The sequence below is a fragment of the Aspergillus alliaceus genome, assembly GCF_009176365.1.
Source record: "Aspergillus alliaceus strain CBS 536.65 unplaced genomic scaffold BDW43scaffold_14, whole genome shotgun sequence".
NCBI classification, from domain to species: Eukaryota; Fungi; Ascomycota; class Eurotiomycetes; order Eurotiales; family Aspergillaceae; genus Aspergillus; species Aspergillus alliaceus.
This window is the reverse complement of record NW_022474697.1, coordinates 89,348-110,930: the sequence shown is the minus strand read 5'-3', so window position 1 is coordinate 110,930 and position 21,583 is coordinate 89,348. Positions and strand designations below refer to the sequence as shown.

At 48.9% G+C, this 21,583-nt stretch overlaps 7 protein-coding genes across 7 annotated transcripts; 4 read left to right on the top strand and 3 right to left on the bottom strand.

The window, feature by feature from the left end:
* Positions 1 to 1,720: 1,720 nt before the first annotated feature.
* BDW43DRAFT_309711 (uncharacterized protein) lies at positions 1,721 to 3,650 on the bottom strand (the record flags this gene model as incomplete). The annotated part of the gene is made up of 4 exons (XM_032046760.1): positions 1,721 to 2,824; positions 2,881 to 3,039; positions 3,106 to 3,371; positions 3,446 to 3,650. The coding sequence occupies 4 exons, from the start codon at positions 3,648 to 3,650 to the stop codon at positions 1,721 to 1,723; spliced, it is 1,734 nt and encodes a 577-aa protein (XP_031901711.1).
* Positions 3,651 to 4,179: 529 nt separating this feature from the next.
* Positions 4,180 to 5,503, top strand: BDW43DRAFT_309710 (pseudouridine synthase PUS4; the record flags this gene model as incomplete). Its single annotated transcript, XM_032046759.1, has 2 exons — positions 4,180 to 4,213; positions 4,296 to 5,503. 2 exons carry the CDS (start codon positions 4,180 to 4,182, stop codon positions 5,501 to 5,503), a joined length of 1,242 nt encoding a protein of 413 aa, XP_031901710.1.
* Positions 5,504 to 6,212: 709 nt separating this feature from the next.
* BDW43DRAFT_309709 (putative GPI-anchored cell surface glycoprotein) lies at positions 6,213 to 9,747 on the bottom strand (the record flags this gene model as incomplete). The annotated part of the gene is made up of 4 exons (XM_032046758.1): positions 6,213 to 6,256; positions 6,310 to 9,330; positions 9,393 to 9,580; positions 9,674 to 9,747. 4 exons carry the CDS (start codon positions 9,745 to 9,747, stop codon positions 6,213 to 6,215), a joined length of 3,327 nt encoding a protein of 1,108 aa, XP_031901709.1.
* A 2,048-nt stretch (positions 9,748 to 11,795) lies between these two features.
* BDW43DRAFT_271674 (2-oxo-4-hydroxy-4-carboxy-5-ureidoimidazoline decarboxylase) lies at positions 11,796 to 13,569 on the top strand. The gene is made up of 4 exons (XM_032041462.1): positions 11,796 to 12,588; positions 12,644 to 12,743; positions 12,821 to 12,934; positions 13,000 to 13,569. The coding sequence occupies exons 1-3, from the start codon at positions 12,185 to 12,187 to the stop codon at positions 12,878 to 12,880; spliced, it is 564 nt and encodes a 187-aa protein (XP_031901708.1). The 5' UTR covers positions 11,796 to 12,184; the 3' UTR covers positions 12,881 to 12,934; positions 13,000 to 13,569.
* BDW43DRAFT_271668 (WD40 repeat domain-containing protein) lies at positions 13,555 to 17,226 on the top strand. Its single transcript, XM_032041461.1, has 5 exons — positions 13,555 to 13,932; positions 14,092 to 14,270; positions 14,343 to 14,500; positions 14,633 to 15,182; positions 15,244 to 17,226. Exons 1-5 carry the CDS (start codon positions 13,719 to 13,721, stop codon positions 16,936 to 16,938), a joined length of 2,796 nt encoding a protein of 931 aa, XP_031901707.1. The 5' UTR covers positions 13,555 to 13,718; the 3' UTR covers positions 16,939 to 17,226.
* Positions 17,227 to 17,266: 40 nt separating this feature from the next.
* On the top strand, positions 17,267 to 18,469 carry BDW43DRAFT_271660 (SRP9/SRP21 family protein). The gene is made up of 2 exons (XM_032041460.1): positions 17,267 to 17,504; positions 17,648 to 18,469. Exons 1-2 carry the CDS (start codon positions 17,433 to 17,435, stop codon positions 18,035 to 18,037), a joined length of 462 nt encoding a protein of 153 aa, XP_031901706.1. The 5' UTR covers positions 17,267 to 17,432; the 3' UTR covers positions 18,038 to 18,469.
* Positions 18,470 to 18,751: 282 nt separating this feature from the next.
* On the bottom strand, positions 18,752 to 20,213 carry BDW43DRAFT_309705 (ribonucleotide-diphosphate reductase subunit RNR2; the record flags this gene model as incomplete). The annotated part of the gene is made up of 4 exons (XM_032046757.1): positions 18,752 to 19,356; positions 19,411 to 19,744; positions 19,858 to 20,106; positions 20,184 to 20,213. 4 exons carry the CDS (start codon positions 20,211 to 20,213, stop codon positions 18,752 to 18,754), a joined length of 1,218 nt encoding a protein of 405 aa, XP_031901705.1.
* Positions 20,214 to 21,583: the final 1,370 nt, after the last annotated feature.

Sequence of the window (21,583 nt, the reverse complement as noted above, 5' to 3'; positions counted from 1 at the left end):
GTGCGTACATTATATGTGCTAGTACTTCTGGTGTATGATAGAAAGCGTGACTCATCCTGTTTTTAACACTCCAAAGATTCAAATACTCCCGCCTAGTGGACCACAACAATCCCAGGCAGACGAAGATGGAATCGAATAACATAAAAGCTTACAGCTAGGAAAAAGCATCCTCAGAGATGTTTGAAGACATAGATTCCCTTTCACTAGATATCAAAACCGATAATTCTCTTGGACTACTCGAGGAAGACTAATTACTTGCCAGATTCGCGCAGGCCCCTTGAACTGATTCTCGACCGGAAATATCGACTGTTTCGCCCGTTATATTCTATGGACATATTGTCATAGATGGATGCGATGATGCTCTCGCCCACGCTCGGAACTACCTGAAGAAATACCGGATTCAGGCTCTGACGATACACGTGTGACGTGGACTGATGCCTCCGTGGTCGACTGGGCTTCAATATCGGGAGCTACTGTCACGTATAAGTGATAGTCGACAGGCTCAGAGTCGATTTGTAGAATATTTGCTCTATCACCGATGTGTTCTTCAGGAACAGAAGAGTTCTTCGCTATTCTAGCAGCGGCCGGAATTTCTGCGTTTGTTACAAAAAAGAGACTGATATTCCCCGACGAATTATCATATTATCTGACTGCAGGGAGGTACTTCGGTATATCGAAAAATTCCTAGAGACCTAGGACACTGCGGATGAAGCGATGGCTATATTGGCAGAAAATCATTGACGATACGCTGCTCAAAAGTTTAGCTTGAGCTGCGCTGGGTTCCTGACCACTCCGAGGGTCTAGGCAATAGCCGAGCCAATGATCTAGCCAGATGAGCTGCCGCATAGGAGAAAATCATAAGAAAGGCAAAAAAAAGGAAGAAAAGAAAGGTCTATCCTCCCTCTTTACATCGTTTCACGGGCTAGTGGGATAGAAACGTTCGAGGTCTTTCTATCTTCTGAGAGCAGGACGTGCTGGCCATACACGCCAAGACAACGCATAATAACCGAGCGAGGATAGTCAAATAAAAAGGATTGACATGGAAATGGTGATATAGGAAGCACTTATCTGTCGCCAACCAATGCCCCCTGCCGAAGAAGTGTTCAAGTCTCAACCCGTGCTTTAAGCAATGCTGTTATATGAACCAGGCGGGTATCATCCTATCATGGTTGGCAACGTGCTACACAGTCGATATCGTATCGCTGATAAACTGGGTTATGGAGGCTACTCGAGTGTATGGCTCACTCGGGACTCTTGCTCCGAGCAACGTGTCGCGGTTAAAGTCAACATTGCGAGCCCAACTCCTCACAAGACGAAGAAGATGGGTATGGTCGATTTTCGCTACAAATTGTTACCGCTGATGAATGGGCAACCTCTATTGCGAGCTTACGTAGCGTGAACAGCGAATCAAGGGCGTCACACTGCTGCCATTTGCTTATGTGTACCCTGAAACAACAAGGTTGACTGAGATATATAGTTTCATTCACCTTCGTTCAGTACCTGAGGACGTTTATCGTGCACAACACCCTACTGGCGAGTGTAACAAGAATCATTGGCGCCCCGTTCCAAGGATACCAAGAATGATGACTACCATAGTCTCTAAGGAAGTGAGATAAGTATTACAAATACGACTAATTGTGGCAATAACGGTCTAGTGTAGAAAAAAATATGCTGGTATTGAATAAGGATATTATCAAAATCGTAACGTGCTGCCTTGCAGCTATGCCCCAATCCCAGTAGTCCCATTCGTTGACCCGTCCATAGCTGTAATATCCAACCCGCTCATTTCCCGAATGTGATCAAGGAGGCTGTCGACACGAAACCCTAGATTAAGTTGATGTTCCGAAAGGACAAGATCCATTTTAGCCTTGGCATCATCTGCATGAACTAGTGTATGATCCCGGATCAACTCCTTGCCGTGATTTGTATTGCTCTTATTAATAACTCTGTCGCAACCCCGGACTTGGCATACCCATGTATCAGATGTTGCTTCTTTGCCGTTAGGGCCATCTGACTCTGAGAGTTCCTGGTCACCAACAGAGACCGACGTATTACGACTTCGAAGAATTTCCTGTAGTGCTGTTGCTTTGTGAAAGTGTGTAGATTCTGAGGTGGCGAGTATTGAACGGGTTCTGCGTTTCGCCCGCGTAGACAAAGGATCACGGACAAGATCATGCCCGCGAACTTTGCTAGGTGTTTCGAATTCATCCATTGCATCTGGATTGTCATCTGAAAGATATTCATCGTCCGCTGCGGCGCTCCTCGTTCGCTTGCCAATTTTCTTGCTAGCTATCGTGCTTTTAGGACGCAGGACAGACTTGCGAACTCGGCGTCTTCGCGGCCGAGGCTGTTCTTCTTCATGTTCACTCTCCTCCCCAGATGACTCGCTGTCGTTAGACATACGAGGTCGCAGTGGAGTGAGCGCTACCTGTTGCACGCCATGTTTCTTCGCGGCGGCTTTCAATTCTCGGTATATGACCTTGCGAGACCAATCGAAATTTGGCGTCTTCGCCTCGTCCATAAGCTCTATAATCGCCTCGGCTCTTGAAGCTATAAGGTCTTCCGCGTATTCTGTGCTATCGATCTCAAAACGCCCCACTAGCGTGGAGGTAACAAGATCAAGGTTCAACTGACGTTTCGCCAAGTGTCCAGCCTCCTTCAGGTCAAGAATTACCTGGTATATAGAATCTGTTTGCGTTTTAAAGACGGTACTAGGATCTGGCTCATGGGTTACCTCTTCCGGTTCGTCGTTGGTTTTGTCTTCGTCTGACTCCGGCTCTGCCTTCGGTGCTTCTAGTTCGGCCTTGATCTCTTCATACTCCTCCTAACCATCTAGTAAGTTATTGTACTTCGTGCTATGCCAAAGGAGGATGAAAATACCGGAAACTTTTCGCAGAAATGTGCAAAGATATCTGTATTAACCCATTGGACACCCTCCTCACCCTTCAGCATCTGGGTGAGTAAAAAGTGATGATGTTTGTAAAAGACCTCGGCGGAATCGTCGTTATCCTCGCATATGCCATGAGTATGGCTCACGTACTATCCCAGCGGTCAATGTCAGCGACGATACTGCACATCAAGGGCATCGGGAAAGGATCCACTGACCTCCTCACACAAGTATTCAAGGCTTGGCTTCCAATTCCTCCGTTTACTCCGCCTTTTTTGATGTCGATCCGCTAGGAAATATAGTAAATCGATGGCCTCCACCACATCATTGAACATAGGCCGGTAACCCCTCGCAGGCGAGATGGAGAACCAACCAGCGCGGCCGGCAACCCAGATGCCGACTTCACCATCATCATGCTGGCCGTAAGCGTAATGCGTAACGTTTTCGAGAACAATTCGTTTCGTAAGGTAGTCTTGGTCGAGTACTAAAACCAGCGATTTGAATGTTAGAAGTGGGTGTTCACTATATTATGTGAGCCATTTGTTGATCGGAGCGCACCGAGAGATTCCTGCTCCTCCTCCACCTCATCCAAGCACCCGGTCACCTGGACAGGATTGTCCGGGGAGGCGGCGAGAAGGTTCGCATAGCGGGATTTGCCCGGGACCAGGACTCTGACCTCGGACAGACTGAACTCTTCCCAGTCGTTCTCGTCAGCAAGAGACGGGTCTCTGGCGGCCAGGACACTATCTTCTCGCGATGTCATGTCTCCGGAGGTAGCATGATGCCTTGACCGACATGCAAGAAAGGTGTCACAAGGATGCTCCTGAAGGTCAATACAACGAGAAACGGGGGGAAACAGAGAAGAAAGGGAGTTATGAAAGGCGTTGTTGGGATTCCTGAGAGTCCAAAGGGTGGTTGATGGTTTTGTATTTATTGGGTCTCGTAATTACGACGACGGTACTCCGCGCCCATTGTGCACTACGCAAATACAACGTACTTTTACGTGGTCCATACTTCCAGCTGTCTGTATTACCGCTTTACATCTTCGCAAGCGGGAGAAAACTGCGCTGGTGATTTCCACTTTTGTCGCAGTCTTAACTCCGTGCTGTGGATGTCCGGTTGGTAGAATTGAGCTCTCTCTATTCAAACTTAGGGTTGGGGTCCATTGAGCTTCTCATGTCTGGATTTGGTCGCATGCAACCTCGCCTAAGCTACTAATCCACGTCCATCTCCAATTCCCTCCTCCGCGACTGATGGGATTCCGCCGCGGCTTCAGGCTCTTTCGAACCACCATGTCTGGAGAAAAGATCTACGAGGGCATTTTCGGTATGTTTTCTGTATAGCAATATATTATACCACAACCCATTCATCTTTTTCGCAATGACATGAAAGATACTAATCATAATAGCCGTCCACAAGCCCCAAGGCGTCACCTCCGCCGATGTCATCCGTACCCTTCAACATCACTTCAACCCCTCAAAGCTCTTCAAGCCGTGGCTAGAAACTGAGCGCGAACGTCGAAACCGCGAGAGCCAGTACCAGCGCAGACGGCGCCGCACGCAACGTCTCGATGTCAAAATCGGTCATGGAGGAACACTCGATCCTCTGGCAACCGGTGTGCTAGTCACCGCCGTGGGCAAAGGCACAAAACAGCTCCCTGATTTTTTAGGATGTACCAAGACTTACGAAACGATTGTACTTTTTGGAGCCGAGACAGACACTTACGACCGATTGGGGAAGATTGTCCGACGGGCTCCGTATAAACATGTTACCCGCGAAGCAGTTGAGAAGGCACTGGAGCAGTTCCGAGGGAAGATTATGCAACGCCCACCTATCTTCTCGGCTTTGAAGGTCAAGGGTAAACCGCTTTATGAGTACGCTCGCGAGGGCAAGGAGCCGCCGATTGAGATCAAGGAGAGACCTGTGGAGGTGACGGATCTGCGCATTCTTGAGTGGTACGAGCCTGGCACGCATGACTTCAAGTGGCCTGAGCAAGAGGCCGCTGCTGAGGAGAAGGCAGTCGCTGAGAAGCTCCTCGCGAAAGATGATGCTCTGCCTGTTGCGCCGCCTGCGGAGGCTGCAGGGTCAGCCGAGAAGACAGTAGAGCAGGATGCTTCATCGGCCAAACGCAAAACACCCCCACCTGTGGAAAGTCTCAAGGCGGATGAAGACGAAGCGCCAGCCTCAACGGTGAATGACAATTCTTCATCCGCAAAGAAGCAGAAGGTGTCTGCTGAGGGCCAAGCGGTGCCGGCACAGGCTGAGCAATCATCGTCAGATGCCCCAGATGTGGTGGAAGATAAATCTGATGCTTCATCGCAGAAAGCCGAATCTACCCCTCCGCCCCGTTCTGCTGCCGTTAAGATTATCATGACCGTCTCGTCAGGTTTCTATGTTCGCTCATTGGCGCATGACTTAGGAAAGGCCGTTGGCAGCTGTGCTCTTATGAGTGAACTGGTTCGAACACGCCAGGCACATTTTGAACTTGGTTCTGAGAAAGTACTTGAGTACCGTGATTTAGAGGCTGGGGAAGAAGTGTGGGGGCCTAAAGTACAGCAGTTTCTAGAACAGTGGGAGAAGAAGAGGGCGACTGAGGAAAATGCCGATCAAAATTAACCATACATACACTTTAGTGTTTGCAGAGGAGGTCGGCCATTCTAATCGCATATGAGCCGAAAACGTGTTAACTATATGTGTACCATCCAGACACATGCTGAATAAATAAAACTCAAAAGTTCTAGAATCTGTCATATGTGCAAGATCGCCAATGGGAAAAGAAGATAAATGTGTACACATTGAAGAAAAAAATGTGAGATGGTTTGAACTTTTCGATGCATTGCTGTCAGTCCGGTGGGTTTGACAGGTATCGAGGCCCCCTAACCCAAGTTGGAATCCAAGTCTAGCAACGGGTCTAGGCGTAGAATGAGTCAATCACTCTATACCAAAGAACCTAAGGAGGAGAGGAATGGAAGGGAAGGAATGAAGATGACAAGTCAGTTACTGATCCTCCCCGTGACAAAACAGCGGTTGGCTCGCTGTTAGGCAATAGGTCTAAATCATAAGATCATGTATCTCATCAAGCAACGATTAAAAGTCAGGTAAGGAAAACACGCTGAAGTTGAAGAGAAATGTAGAATCTGACTGCTGAGAACTAAGTAGGAACAGCTGGTAAACAAAGGAGAGCCGTTTTTAGAGGGGTATACCGCTGAAACTCAGATACCAAAAGGAAACAGTACAAAATGACGGACAAGGGTTCGAGGACAGGTTGCAGAAACGCGCTGTGTAGATAGCTTTAGAAAGAATGCAAGGGTGGCACGAGAGGGCACTATTGGGACAGTTGTTGATGGGTTCTGTGAGCATCGACAAGAGCTAATTACAATCAGTCACCGTAATACTCAGCATGAATAGGTGAGGCAACTTACTTTGGAGGATAAAGGCTTGCCCTTGCCGTGATTCGCAGGCGCATTGAAGAGTGCTTCCATCGAGGAAATCCAGCAAAATACTGTTGGGAAGCTCCTGTCGATCCTCATCCGGTAGAGTAGGCGTTCTAAATTCAGTGAGATGATACCGTTTGACCATGCTGCGGTTACTCGAATCAACGTTCCCAGGGGTCAGAACCAAGTAACCCTTGTCGTCGACGCGAACAAATCGGCGCTTCCAAAGCAGAGTGTCAGGGAATTGGACATTGACCTCTCCGATGTCAATTGCCTGCGCAATCTCAACACCTGTATCAAGCGGCATGCTTTCTTCTTTTACCACCGGACTAAGTGAGCTAAATGGACTCTTCCGTGTACTTGAGGTGATAGATGACATACGACGAAGAAGTCGAGAAGTGCGGGATTCCTTTTTTCCTTCGGGAGACAGAGGGACATCAGTGGCAGGTTGTAAGGCTGTCTCATTTTCGGAGATAGAAGAGATAGACATCCGGCTCTCTGACCGTCGCATTGCTGGCGCAAGGGGTTGGTTGCCTGAGCCGGCAGAAGAGGTAGACATGCTGCGCTTTTCCGTCTTGATAGTTACAGGCTCTGCTGATGAATCCGGCGAAGGAGACCCGCAATCGTCACGCTCAACGGTCAGTGGACTGGCGTGGAGATTGAGAACTCTGTTATCAGAAGGTTCAGCCTCTCCTGGGGTAGTATTGGAGTCACGGACTATTCTGGCGGTAACCGATACCGAATTCGTACGCTTGACACTTGTACTGGATTGTGAGTCGCGGCGCCTCACGCTAGAAGCCCGAGAGAAACTTTCAGATGTGAAAGATCCATGCCTAGATCCTAGAGCTGAATCCGAATTAACATTCAATGAGGCTGAGGCTCGCTTCCTAAGAGCCTCAAAGGAAGCCGACGTAGAAGGTGCTGTTAAGTTTTGACCTGAGGTCGGTTGTGCATCGGCCCGACTCGAAAATTTTTGTAAGGCTTTGATCCGGTTTGAGATTCCCGACGACACATTGATCTTCTTGGCCACCAGGACAGGGCTGTCAGCTTCATTGTAGGGCGTCGATACAGACCTTCCCACGGCTAGTGCGTGTAAGTTAGGTGATTGGCGCCCGGTAGCGCTTGGGTTGGAAACCGCTCGTGAATTTTTCCAGGCATCAGGGGGGCTTCGGTCGTTTCCATTATTAGAATAGCCCGGGGATAGCGGCGACTTCCCAACTGAAATGGGCCTGGCTTCTTCCAGGGTGGCACTCTTTAATTCTTCCATGAATGAATCATCGGAAAGATTATCGTCATCCGAATATTCAGGAGTTGGTACTTGGATAGGTTCGAGGTGGGGTCTACGCTTTTCTCTCAGTGTATCAACGTCCTTTTGCTCCGCGATCGACAGCTCAAGGGCTAGGTCATTCTGTGTTACAGTGTTATGACTTTCGATGGCAGTTGAGGAGTCGGAACTTGAACTTGGGCGAGAATCAGGGGACGAGCATGTAGGTACGGGGTTGGACTGAGGGAGGGGAGACTCAGTAGGCTCTCCTATGATGTCGGCCTCCTGTTCAACAGGGATAAGAGGATTCTCGACTGGTGGAGAAGCCACAGCAATTTCTTCGTCTGGAGTTTTGACGGACCTGTCCTCAAGTGGGACTTCTTTGGCCGCGCTAGGCGAGCCGGGACCACTTTTAGTCTCGCCATCAATGGACCTAGTCAAACCCTCTTCAACAACATCATTTTCAGGTTCAGAAATATCCTGTGCAGACTGACAGTGGTCCGCCTCCGAAGGCTCTTCAATTTTGGCTGAATCCTTCGCATTTGTTTCAGAAGTGACACGCAGATCAGTAATTGCCATGTCAGGGGCTGGCTCTGAGATTATGGGATCAGAGAAGGTTTGGATGACTCCATCATGTACTTCGATTGGTCCTGGAACAATGGAGGGTTGAGCCTCCGACAGATGATCCTTGCTATGCTCCAGGATGCGGGTCTTGTTCTCGTTCGCTTGGACACGCTTCATGTTGTCATGGGCATGACCAATATTCTCCTTGTCTTCAATCGGGTCAGGTATTGGTTCCTTTCTTTCCTCAGAAGCTCTATGGCCTTCCTTCCCTTCCTGTGCCTTCTTTTCCATCTGCATCTTCCGTAGCTGAAGTGCCTTCATTAGCCGCTCCTTTTCGTGGGATGTTCCGGATGACGATAACGCGCTCAATGACTTGGCTCCAGGCGACAGCTGAGGTCTAGAAATAGGCATTGATAGGGGAGGTACTAGTAAAGGAGGCACAGGAGGCACCGTTCGGCCAGACATGGATGCTGCAGTGCTTCCCTGGGATCGCGGGCGGGCAGGACTAGGGGTGCTCCTTCGCAAGGACGACGACCGAATACCTGCTGGCAAGGAGGCGACCGGCCGCTGTTCTGCACTTTTTGATAGGTTACCTGCGGTGCGTGGCCGCCCACTCCCATCTACTGAAGGCCGGGGACCGAGTTTGACCTTTGGTGTGTACGTACTTGCACGTTCCAGATCTTTTAAAGATGGTCTAGCGGACTGAGTAGACCTTCGAGGCTCAAAAATTGACAACTCATCCCGTGAGCTCTTTCGCGAAGCTGGACGTTCGGAGTGGTAGTCGCCGGCAATCGAAGGAGGTCGACCGTTGGCTTGGGTGTTCGTCGTAGCTAGGGAGGTTTCGGTGCCGTGGAGGATGGAATGTGCGTCGGAGGTAACCGGCGAGACGATGACAGTTGCTTCTGATAGTTGGCTAAATGACCTTTGTCGAAAGTCCTTGCTCGGGACTGGCGGTGGAGGAGCGTCTTTACTTCCGGGGGTTTCCTCTGCATCTTCCGCGATTTCCATCAGCCTGCGACGGCGGAGGGAATTCGAGGAGGTAATAGAACCTGAAGCCGTATGTAGTAGACATGCGGAAGACAGTGCGCTCTCGGTGAGCTCCGATAGCTGTGAAAGAGAAAACACAGTATCATGTGGGGAGAATTTGTCCAAAATTGACTGAAACTGTACGGTCGTACGTGCTACACGTGGTACAAGATCGAGTCAGTAGGTAAACCAGGGGCAGTAGTTAGCTAAGATATACCTTGCACGAGTCTGGAGATGCCCTCCGGTAGATAGCTAAGCACTACCTTTCTGCGTCGGTATTGTAGAAATCCATAGAGCGGAGACTTTTCTTCATAACTGTCGATCGCATTCCGGACGTCGGGCACCCCGCCGGTTCCCCGATCGAGCAGAGCCACTTCATCCCTTGATACATACTGGAGAAGAAACCTAGATGCAGGGAGGGGTGGCGAGATGTTAGTTCAATTTGAGACATCCAGGAAGATCAATTGCGTGGGGAGAAGAGAAAGCAACATGACTTACCATCCTCCCGCTTCACTTAAAGCGGTCTGATAGGCTTCTAGAACAGCGGGATTATCTAGCCCATTGAGAGACATGACGAGAACTGCATGGGAGGCGAAACTTAATCGAGAAAAAAAGGTACAGGGGCGTGAATCAAGAAATGTAGCAGAGTCTGCCGGCGACAGAAGAAAAGAGGGGGAGGGGACGAATACAACGAGACGAATGAAGATGGGAAAACACAAGGAATCAAACGAGAGAAGAGACGGATCTAGCCAGAAGGTAGGTATGATCTGGAAATGTAGCAGAAGGACGACCTTCTGCGAACCGAGATCAACCCCAGGCTGAACCACTAACGCGAGCAATTAGTTAACAGGGTCATTTGATGAGACAGAGGTGTGTATTTCACGAACCTCTCAGGAGTTCAGGGGCTCTCTTTTAGTGGATGGTCCGATAACCTCCACTTTCTTGTCTCCACGTTTTCTTGGCTCTGATGGGTTAAGATCGTTCTGGTTCAAGGTACCAAACCTAAGTAAGTACCATATCATTCCCTTTATTGTATGTACATGAAGCAGTATGCCCAACATATGGCATCTATATAACATCTTGAACATTGGTAGAGAAGGCGGACAACAACATTTCATGTTAGTATTGAATTCCTTAGATCGGAGATTGAAGGAGGGATGATCGCGCCCACTAGACGCGGTCGCGAAAAGGCGGATCGTCTTCGGTAAACAGTACAACTCTTTTGCACCACTCGAACAGGTCCTTTATTTGAAGCTAAAAGCTCTTTGGGGGGGGTGAATGGGTGTGAGATAAGATCTAATGGGGGAGTGTATGTACCGCTGACTCCTCTTCTAAGGTGATTTAGATGGACATAGATCTTCCATCACGTTTGAATTCATACAGGCATGTTGGAAGCGTCATATCATCCTACTTTGCCTGTCATCTCACCTGTCTCATATGTTGCAACCGCTAGATATTGGTGTTCTTAGGTCACTAGGCACGGCCTACTCTTAAGGAGATTCGACAGGAGATTCAGCCTGCGCAGATCAAAATCAGCCAGAATCCTTTCATCCCTTTCTTCTTCAATGCCTATCATGAAGCGGTCACGCCAGCTAACATACTAAGCGGCTGGAAGTGATCTGGTCTCACTTCTTTTAATGAGAAACAGGCCCTACAGAAGTTTGAACCTGACCAGTCATCAACTTAAGTCTCAGAGGTCACTCCACTAATTACGAGCTTGATTTCTATAGTAGGATGATTCGGAGCAGTTCCCATTCCCCACCTGTAAAATACCCAGGAATATTTAAAGTAGCGGAGGCAGCGAGGCCATCCACCTCAGAATCAGCGCTCCTTTCTCAAGGCTGATCCCTAAGCTTACGCCTACACCCATACCTCCTTATCTATGGGTATCCGCCCAAACTAATAGACTGGACACAGCGGGAATATGCAAGAGCCTACGGGTTCTCAGGACCTTAATATATTATGAAAACCCAGCATAATCCGCTATGCAATCACCTACTTACTCAACAACTCAACCGCCTAAGAAACAGGGGCATACACATAGAGGACCAAATCCTAATGCAAGCTCTGACCGTCGTCCTGACTTCCAGTATATAGAACAATACTAAATCCTTAACATCTATATTATTCTATTGTAGCACCAGAATCAAAGCTCTTCGTTTTCTGCATTTGTCGTTATCTTTTCTTTTCTTTTCTTGAGGTGAGATTAGTGCCAATACAGTCCCTTTTCTCCTAAATGTTGCACGAAGGCTTACACGGGTAAATTAGCTAGAGTCTACTTGACTAGTTCTCATTTAAATTGCCAATATCATAATTTCGGGTAAGTTGTGGTTCTCAAAGAAAAGGAGTCAACGCCCCAGGAGGTCTATTATTACGCCCTGTTGAGATATGTCAAAAAAAAAAAAGACAGCAAGGGGGTTCTCATTTTATCATATATAACTAGGTTAGCTACCTGTATGTGCAGAATAAAGGTATGATGTGCATACATTCACTTAAGAAATTAACAAACATACTGTACACTGATTGTAATGCTAAGCCCGACAACAGTGTAATGACGGTCTGGTAATAAATTTCAGGAACTTTCTAAAAAAGCCCAATAATGTTGATGAAACTCCCCTTTATAAACCTTAACCCCAGAATACTCTCAACCAAGATCTTCTAGAAGACAATAACGCCGTCCTTAGACTCTTGACTTTCCCCTAGTCTCCCTTAAGCTTCGAACTAGTCTTTAGGAAAACAGCAACAATTATCAAATTCCAAGATGCAAGAATATCGAGGCAACCGACACCAACACGGCGAATAGTCCCAGTCTCCACACCAGAATTTCTTCCGCGCTGGAGATCTCCGCGCTTGCCCGGCGACTGCCGATGCGGGGACCATCGAACTTCTAGTATATCAAAACCCCCCAATCAATCCCTGAATGAACCACCTCCTCAACTATAAACCCCAGTTTCATACATACTCGCACGGAAATACACAGCATTAGGGATTATCCGTACACAGACCACCATGTCACCCAATCTCCCCCTACTCTCATCACTCCCCTCACTCCCCCAGGACCAGCAATTCCAGGTCCTCGATACGCTCTTCGAACCATCGCCGGAGCTGCATACGCTGATGGCCCCTGTTCTGGCCAATCAGATCTTCTCTTCCTATACTAGTCTGATTGACGCCGTCGGGGGCCGCATGTCCGCTCTATCGGCTGCAAATTCACCGACTGATAAAGCGGTTCTCGTCGGGATTCTAGGGTCACATCCGCGATTAGGACGAGCGAAGGTGGCGCAATCCGAGCATTTGAGCGAATTGAGCAGGAAGGAACAGGCGCAGTTGACCACGGGGGCAGAGGAACAGGCTGAACGACTACGACTGTTGAATGTGGAATATGAGGAAAAGTTTCCTGGGCTTAGATTTGTGTTCGTTTGATCTGGTTTACCCTATTTTTCTTCTCTTGGTTAACTGAGAGTTTAGAACGTTCGTTAATGGGCGGAGCCGAGATGTTATCATGAGGGAGATGCGAGAGAGGATTGAGAGGGGGGATGCTGAGCGGGAAATCGAAGAGACTATCCAGGTATGTATGCTGCATTAAGTTGTTGTCGGCGTGACCGACTCGTTGTCGTGTGATAACCTACTAACTTTGGTGGATAGGCGATGTGTGATATTGCTAAAGATCGGGCCCGGAAGTTGGAACAGTCGTCGCGGATATAGATACTTGAAGAATGAAATAGAACAGAACTGGATATAATTCTACACGGATTGGTTCTAATATTCCCGTCGTCAGATTAAGATCTTTCACGGTCAAGGAAGTTCTCTGTGGAAAAAGCGACCCTTGTTTAACGCAGACTGCCAGTTGCGAACGCGATGGTCTCAAGCTAGAGGTGTGTGTGGCTATGGCAACCGATGTGGAGACGGAGTCAGAAAAGGATTCATTGTCCTCCGTTCAACTGCAAGTGATTTGTCATTTCTCTTGGGGAAAAAAGATAGATAAATAGATCTAACCATATATTATCAATCAATGTGGAGGGAGTTATAATCTTTTATATCTTGGCTGGAGTTGGTTGGTCGAGTACCCCTATGACACAATTTCATCCCTTAGACTTTTTAGACCCTTACGAACCCCACGCTCTGGGCTTGAAATGCTTGACCTGCATGACAAGAGTAGAGTCCTTGCCGAGATATTCCTATCTTTTGCCCCCCAATAATACTCGCTACTGGGAGAGGAATTACGTCTATATGCCAACCGTTCCGCTTGAATGGGTCGTTCCAGAATGCGACGTTATCGCCCCCCGAAACTAAGATAGTTTGCGACTAGAAAAGTGTCATTTAGAAATTAAAGGGAAAATAAAATAATTTAAGGGTAAATGACCGGATTCTTGATGTCATTCTAATCTCCGATTCATCCGAATATTGCCGTGTTTTCCTGTCTCCGTATTATTTCGCATACTCCATCATTTTTCTTTACTTTTTCCCTACTTTCCACCATTAGGCGATATTCCCACCAAACGCTCCCGATTCCACATGCGCACACTGGGGCGCTGACCCAACCATGACGGAGGCTTTACGAGCGCCCAAGGAGATTGACAGCCGAGGGGCTTCGGCATCGCGCGCCTTACCTATCCCCGCGATCGTCACCAACCTTGCGACCGGGTCTTCCTCGAGTCTGAAGAATGGTAGCAATCCGACCATCAATAAGGACAGTGGGAGTCCTCGTGACGGCGAAAGTCCGAGACTCCTTCAGACTTCTCAGTCCTTCCCTGCCGGTATGTCCAGTGAATCCGACGGACTTGTACCTGACAGAGCGAATTTATAATACCTTTGATTTCGTTCACGTGTCAATGGCTTGCGGTGAAACCAAACGCGCAACAAAGGCGCACCGCATTCGCGTCTTTGTCACTCATGCTTATGCGCTGTTTGTATAGGATCGGCTCCGTCGGATGTAGCGTCAGCCTCCAGTGGTTATCCGCCGGATGCAAGAAAGAATTCTCGATCGGCCTTGGACCAGAGTTATGCCTCCATCGGGATCACCAGGAATTCCCTTTCTTCCCCAACCCTCTTTGAGGTCAACGCCGACTCCAGCGCAATAGATCCATTGTCGCAGGTACGAATGACAAGCCACTAAATCGTGTGTCTGATGAGCGCAGTAGTCGCTGATCACGCCGCATAAATGCAGCATATCATAAAACGAACCAATACGGAGAAGTCGATCCCTTTAAAACTGCTTGGACGGGCGTCATACGAGGCGGAAGCTGGCGGGACTGATGGGCCACCTGAGCAAGGCCCAATCCGAGGAGATGCCGCGCTGCACCGGAAACCGTCCAGGGACAAGAAGTGAGTGCCATGCCGGTGTCTAGCAGAGATGCGCTCCCGGTTTTACCTGACATACCCCGCACTGCACGAGCACGCACATTTGTTTTCTCTGCATTCCGTTTCGAATGCTAATAAATCATTGTGAACAAATAGAAAGGGTGTGTCATTTCTCAGCCGTATTATCGGCGGCAAAAAGAAAGATCAAGTTCTCGATGACGACGACGATGTCTCCGAACCAGACACTACTCGTATGGACACTGCGCAACCGATAGGGTTCTTCCCCCGATTTCCTCGTCCCCCAAAGTACCTTCGGGTTAGGGCGCATTATAAGAAAGAGAAGACATTCAACCGAGTCTTCGTAGCGCAGGAGCTTGAAGGTGCAGATGATATCTCGAACTCATCTGAGAAAGACGCGTCGTCATCGGTAGCAGGGGCAAGAGGCGGCAAAAACACTGGGAAAGCAGTATGGGCATTGGTGTTTTCTAACGATGGCAGATATCTGGCGGCTGCCGGTCAAGACGGTAAGGTTCGTGTCTGGACTGTTATTGCTTCGCCAGAGGACCGTCACGAATCTGAGCCACAGGAAGATGAGGGCCAGGATAATAATGAGTCTCCTCAGCTGAAAGCGCCGGTTTTCAAAAAGAAGCCAATCCAGGTGTACGAGGGTCACACAGGCAGTGTGCTTGATCTAAGCTGGAGCAAGGTACGCCGGCCCAGTATTTTGTCAAACCGAGATCTCCGAACCAAAATTAATATCGCAGCAGAACAACTTCCTTCTCTCTTCTTCGATGGACAAAACGGTCCGGTTATGGCATATCAGCCGTCCTGAATGCCTCTGTATCTTCCAACATAGCGACTTTGTCACATCGATCCAGTTCCACCCTCGTGATGACCGATTTTTCCTTGCCGGGTCTCTTGATACGAAACTGCGACTTTGGAGTATCCCGGATAAAAGCGTAGCGTTCGTTGCTCGAGTTCCTGACATGGTCACGTCAGTCGCTTTTACGCCAGATGGCCGACACTCGATTGCTGGGTGCCTAAACGGAATGTGCAATATCTATGAAACTGACGGTCTTAAACCAGTCACGCAGATCCACGTCAGGTCGGCACGTGGGCGCAATGCCAAAGGCAGCAAAATTACTGGAATTGATACTGCCTCTTTGCCTAAGGGTGACCCCAACGGTGAGGTCAAGTTGTTGATCACTAGCAACGATTCTCGGATTCGACTCTACAACTTCAGGGATAGGACTCTGGAGTCAAAATTCCGCGGCAATGAGAATACATGCAGTCAGATCCGTGCTTCCTTCAGCGACGATGGAAAGCACGTCATCTGTGGAAGTGAGGATCGTCGGGCTTATTTGTGGCCGACAGGCTCTGTTGAGAAGGACTCGGACAAGCGTGCTGTGGAAGTTATTGAACCACAATCGGCTATGGTGACGGTGGCTATCATGGCTTCCTCGAGAACGAAGCAGATCTTAGGGTTTTCCGAAGATCCGATTTTCGACGTCTGCAACCCTCCGCCTGTTACCCTAGGTGGTTCAAAGGAGAACGGAACTCCTCGCAATTCGGTAGTCAGCAAGCAAGCCCAGGAATCGCCGGGGTATCTTGCTCGCTCCACCCATCCAGGTGGGAATATAATTCTAGTGGCTGACTACTCTGGGAAAATAAAGGTCCTGCGACAAGATTGCGCGTACCACAAACGGCGCTTTGAAAGCTGGGATACGCACTCGACCATCTCCCGCAGACTGTTACGGCGCAGTAACTCGGCACGGCATAGTATCGCATCATCTATTGGAAAGGAGTCATCTCATAAGACGCCATCTGAGCGAATTATCTCCTGGCGCAACTCGGTGATCGGCCATACAGATCGCAAGGATGGGCATCAGTCAGGCACACGGACTCGAAGTCCATCTCCTCAGAGATTCGCAGATCGGTCGCAGTACTCAAGCCCCAGGCGTGGTCCTTCGCGTTCTGGCTACACCACCTCCCCTCCAGCTTCTGCGCACAAAACTTCGACGGAGTACAAGACTTCGTTGGACAGCGCGGGATCCAGTACTGAAGTAGCGGGGCGGAACGGTATGACCAATGGCCCCAAGGCGCCCCAGCCAACAGCGCCATCATGGGATGCCAACAAACCACAAAATCATGATAACCCTCTCTGGCTACAAGGTGACCACAGCTATGCGTTCTACAATAAAATCGCGCGAGATGCATTAGCCGTGCGTAATCGAGAACCGCCCCGTCATTTGGACCCCAATCGACTTTCTATTCCCGGAAGACGACAACCAAGTGTCGGCAGCATCCTGAGCAGTGATTACGCATCATCGAACGGAGATGGTGATGAGAGCGAAGATGTTCTCCGGTGTGACAACTGTGAAGGGACGAATTTCCGAGCGACGAAAGGACGAAATGGAAAGCAGAGGTTGCTCTGCGTACGGTGTTCACAGCCCGTCAATTGATTATATGTGTCATTGATGATTGATGTTTTCTTTAATTTTCTTTTTTCCTGCCTGTGGATTAAGGCCCATGTTGACATTTATTGCATTGGCGGGTGTTCATTGATTTCGCATTTTCAGGACGTGATGGATGTATGTAGCAGACACACAGGATATATTTAGTATACGAGATAAACGATTCAATGTACAAAAGTCAAGCCATTATTGAAACAGGAAAAGGGAAAAAAAAAGCGTGAATCAAAATAAACCTAACTACAATCCAAACCCACAAGAGACCCAAATGTCCATACTATAAAATAGAACCGTAACTCTCCGCCAAGAACCGACTACTGACAATCGCAAGCAAACTGTCCTAACTCCACCATTTATCACAACTCCAAATCACCCACCATAATACCTCACCTTCCCTCCAAAACACCTCAAATCTCACCTATTCATTCAAAATCCACCTACCAGCCGACTTTCCAAAAAACCCAAAAAAAGGAGCACCACCAACCATGCCATACCTCCCCACCACTCAGGCATACCTGGAACAATCCGCTCTCCTCCTCGAAGCATATCCAAGCGACGTACGTTTCCCTCCATAACCATAACCTGCTACTTGCTCCCAATGCCCAAAATCCCCCACTCCAAAGCTCAGCCCAACACCAGCTCTTGACCACCCCCTAATAGAAACTTCCCATAACTAACAACCAACCAATCAACCAAACAGACCCGCATAACGACAAAATACTCCTTCCCCTCCCAACGCCCTTCATCCCAGAACTCCAAGCCCAAAGATACCGAATCAACACCACCCGCGCCCCCAGTCGCAACCCTCACATTAAAAACCTACAACCCAGCCTCTGGAATCTGTCTCAAATACCGCACGAACAAAGCCGCCGAGGTAGGACGGTTGATCACGTCTCTGGGGAAGTTGGCCGGCGGGGCGAATGTAGCTGCGCTGGGATTGGGGAATGCTGCGCCGGCGGTGCAGGGTGATGTGGAGATGACTGATGCGCCAGAGGATGGTGCGGCTGTGGCTGCGGCTGCGGCTGCGGCGAAGACGGAGGGGAATAAGGGAGTGAAGGGGAAGAAGAAGGGTGGGAAGGGGAAGAGGTGATTTTCTAGAGTGTGGATTCAGGATCGAGGATCGAGAATCATGGATGTCGGAGCTTATGGGTGTGTTTGGTCGCCCGGTTTACAAATGCTGGGTTTGGGCCGGTAGAGCTAGAGCTTGTGTCCAGGATTATGGGGGTTGTCTCTTGCTTGTGCAGTGTTTCGGAGCTGGCACAGGACTTGCTCCTGATCTTCGGTATCGGGAACGGGCTGTTCATGGGTTCTTAGGCCCCTGTGTTTCCAGAGAGACAGGAGTAGGATGCAGACTCCTCGGGTGGATGCAGACGGCATTACTCCGGAAAAGGACTTCATACTCTAATGATGTATGTGCTGTACATAGACAAATTCCGATACATTTGCTACGTGCCTTTTGACAAGGAAATGTTCCACAGTACAGAGTAAAGCAAGATAATTGCGAGAAACAGTGACTTTTCGATTCCATCTTTAAGTATCCAATTGAATGTACAATGGTATCCTATTTAAATACAGTTTACCGCCCATCCATCCCATTTTAGGGGCCGAATACCGGGCAAGACACTGTCAATACATTGAGAAAAGAGTCCCACCAACCAAACGCCATACCCATGCTTATAACTCAAATAGCCTCATAAATCAATAACGCGGAGCCGAGCACAAAAAAAAAAAAAAAAGGAGAATTAGCTCGTATCGGATGGTGGGTGCCTGTAGACACCCGGCCGGGTATATTCGTTAGGTTAATTTAGAAGTCCTCGTCGAAGTTGAGGCCGCCCCCATTGCCAGAGCTCTCATCTTGCTTGGCGTCCTTCTTGGTGCTGGCCATGACGCCAGCCTTCTGGTAGTCACCTACACGCTTCTCGAAGAAGTTGGTCTTACCAGCCAGGGAGATGTTGTCCATGAAGTCGAATGGGTTGGTGGCGTTGAAGTACTTCTTGTTTCCGAGGGCGACTAGGAGACGGTCGGCAACGAATTCAATGTACTGGCACATCAGGTTGGCGTTCATGCCAAGAAGGGCACAGGGAAGAGCATCAGTCAAGAACTCCTTCTCAATGGCAACAGCTTCCACGATAACATCCTCGACAATCTGAGGATCGGGACGGTGGTTGAGGTGCGAGAACAACAGACAAGCAAAGTCAGTGTGGAGACCCTCATCACGAGAGATAAGCTCGTTGGAGAAGGTAAGACCAGGCATCAAGCCACGCTTCTTCAGCCAGAAGATTGAGGCAAAAGAACCGGAGAAGAAGATACCCTCAACAGCGGCGAAGGCGACGAGACGCTGGCCGAAGGTCGACTCCTTGTCCTGGATCCACCGGATGGCCCAGTCGGCCTTTTTGCGAATGCAAGGAACTGCGTACTGTCAGCAACAATCTAGTAACTAGACAAGTTCATCCATAAACGTACTGTTATCAATGGCATCGAAGAGGTAGGTGCGCTGCTTGGGCTCCTTGATATAAGTATCAATCAGAAGAGAGTAGGTTTCTGAGTGGATGTTCTCAATCATGATCTGGAAACCATAGAAGCAACGGGCTTCAGGAATCTGCACCTCTCCGCTGAAACGCTCGAGCAGGTTCTCGTTGACAATACCATCGGAGGCAGCAAAGAAAGCAAGGACGCGGGAGATGAAGTAGCGCTCGTCATCGTTCAGGCGGTTGTGCCAGTCGTGGAGATCCTTGGAGAGATCAATTTCTTCGGCAGTCCAGAAGGAGGCCTCGGCCTTCTTGTACATTTGCCAGATCTGTTATCAAAGATGACATCCGTTAGCATAAGGTGGTCATTGGGACAAGTCAGAACCCCCAATGGGAAAATTCCACTTTACGCGTGACGCGTAGTGACCTTGTCGCTACTCACCTCATGGTACTTGATTGGGAACAGAACAAAGCGATGTGGATTCTCTTGGAGCAATGGCTCATTGGCCTCAAGTTCCTTGACACTAGGGGTGGCCTTCGCAACTTCGGAAGGCTTTTCACCAGCAGTCTTGGTGGCGGGGGCGTCGGCGACGGGGAAAGACGAAGGAGCATTCTCCTTACCGGAAGCTTCGAAATTGAGCTTCTTAACGGGGGAATCGCTCATCTTGAGGTTCTCTAGCGAAGATGCAGTCTGTAAAACGGGCATAGTTAGCTCCTATTGCTCTTGAGACGCGTCGAGTCTGGGAGGCGAGACGTGACATCACGTACCTGCTTAGAGGGAGTGAGCTGCGCGGACATTTTAATAAAGTGTCTGAAGAGTCTTCAATTGAATATAAAGAGATTGAAAGACACAGGCTCAGAAGCACTCCAATGGTTTCGGCAGAGGAATTGGGATGAGGAAAGAAAGAGCTGGAGACGAGGGCAAGCGGGCAGAAATACTTGCTTCGGACGAGGACGTGATCGTTAGCGCGACGGGCTAAGTCACGCTGCACGTGATCTAGCGCGTGATGGCTGGCGGGCATCCGGTGTTATGGGCGACGCGTCGACAATCTTCATGCCTTGCTTCGGGTCAGACCACTGGCTTTTCCTGCCCTCCGGTGTATTGGTTCTCCACTGATTGAGCATTTTCAGACTTTACATCTCCACATATTTGGGCATGGCTGCTGTCTAGAACGCTGAATGTGATGTCAGTGTCTAGTACTTACCCGACTAGGGCTTTTTATCTTATCTGATGCGATCAATTCATCAAATCGCGTAGCATAGTTATTACTGAAGCCTCCATCCAACTTGACGATAATGATCCTCTAAAATGTTGCAAAGAACGTCATACGCGTAGAACCTTCTCCATGCCAAGCTCGTCCTTCCCTTCTCACTCTCTTGAACCTTCATTTCGCGTCAATTCGTGAGCGTCATAATACATTGGAGTTACCCACCATCCATCAAACGCTATACTTAATTTAGTAAGTTCGCAGCTCCGATCTCACGGTGGGAATTTTGGCCATTGGCGTCACTGGGACGAATAAAGATCTGCAGGTACAGAATACCTAAAGGCCCAGAAGGGTTGACGCGACGCGAGTGGATTGTCTTGGTCAGCGTTTGCATTGGCGTCTTCAGCCCACACCTGCAGCCTAGTTAGGCCCCCAGCGCGCGGATTTACGGATTTACACCATATTCCACATCAAGGAACGGCTTTGTAAGTTAGTTAACTAACCTAACTTGGGACTTGTTGTCTTTGTCATGCTTTATTACGTGTCTGGAATCTTGACTAGTTTTTTACATACCTAAAAGCCATTAGTACGATCGTCGATGAAGGCCAATCGGTCTGAAAAAGATTGAAAATCTTTGATTGGTAAAATACTGCAATATTCGTCTTGTTTACACTTGGCCACAGTCGAAATGGCACTTTTGAAACCCGTTCCAAGTTAAGTAGGACCGGGTAGTGCTCTGCATCACCTGTCTTTGTGGCGCAACGTCCATGAACCTGGTCATTATACCGGGTCCTGTGCTAACTATATACCCCCGGTAGAGAAGAGCCCTTCAAGTTGACTTCGATACTGAATTTTGAAGTACCGGTACTAAGGGGTGGGACGAACCACTGCCCGAATTGGGTGAAAGATGGGTTAGTCGCACTCGAAGTGAAAGAATTGGTCCCGGGATGGCTGCAAATT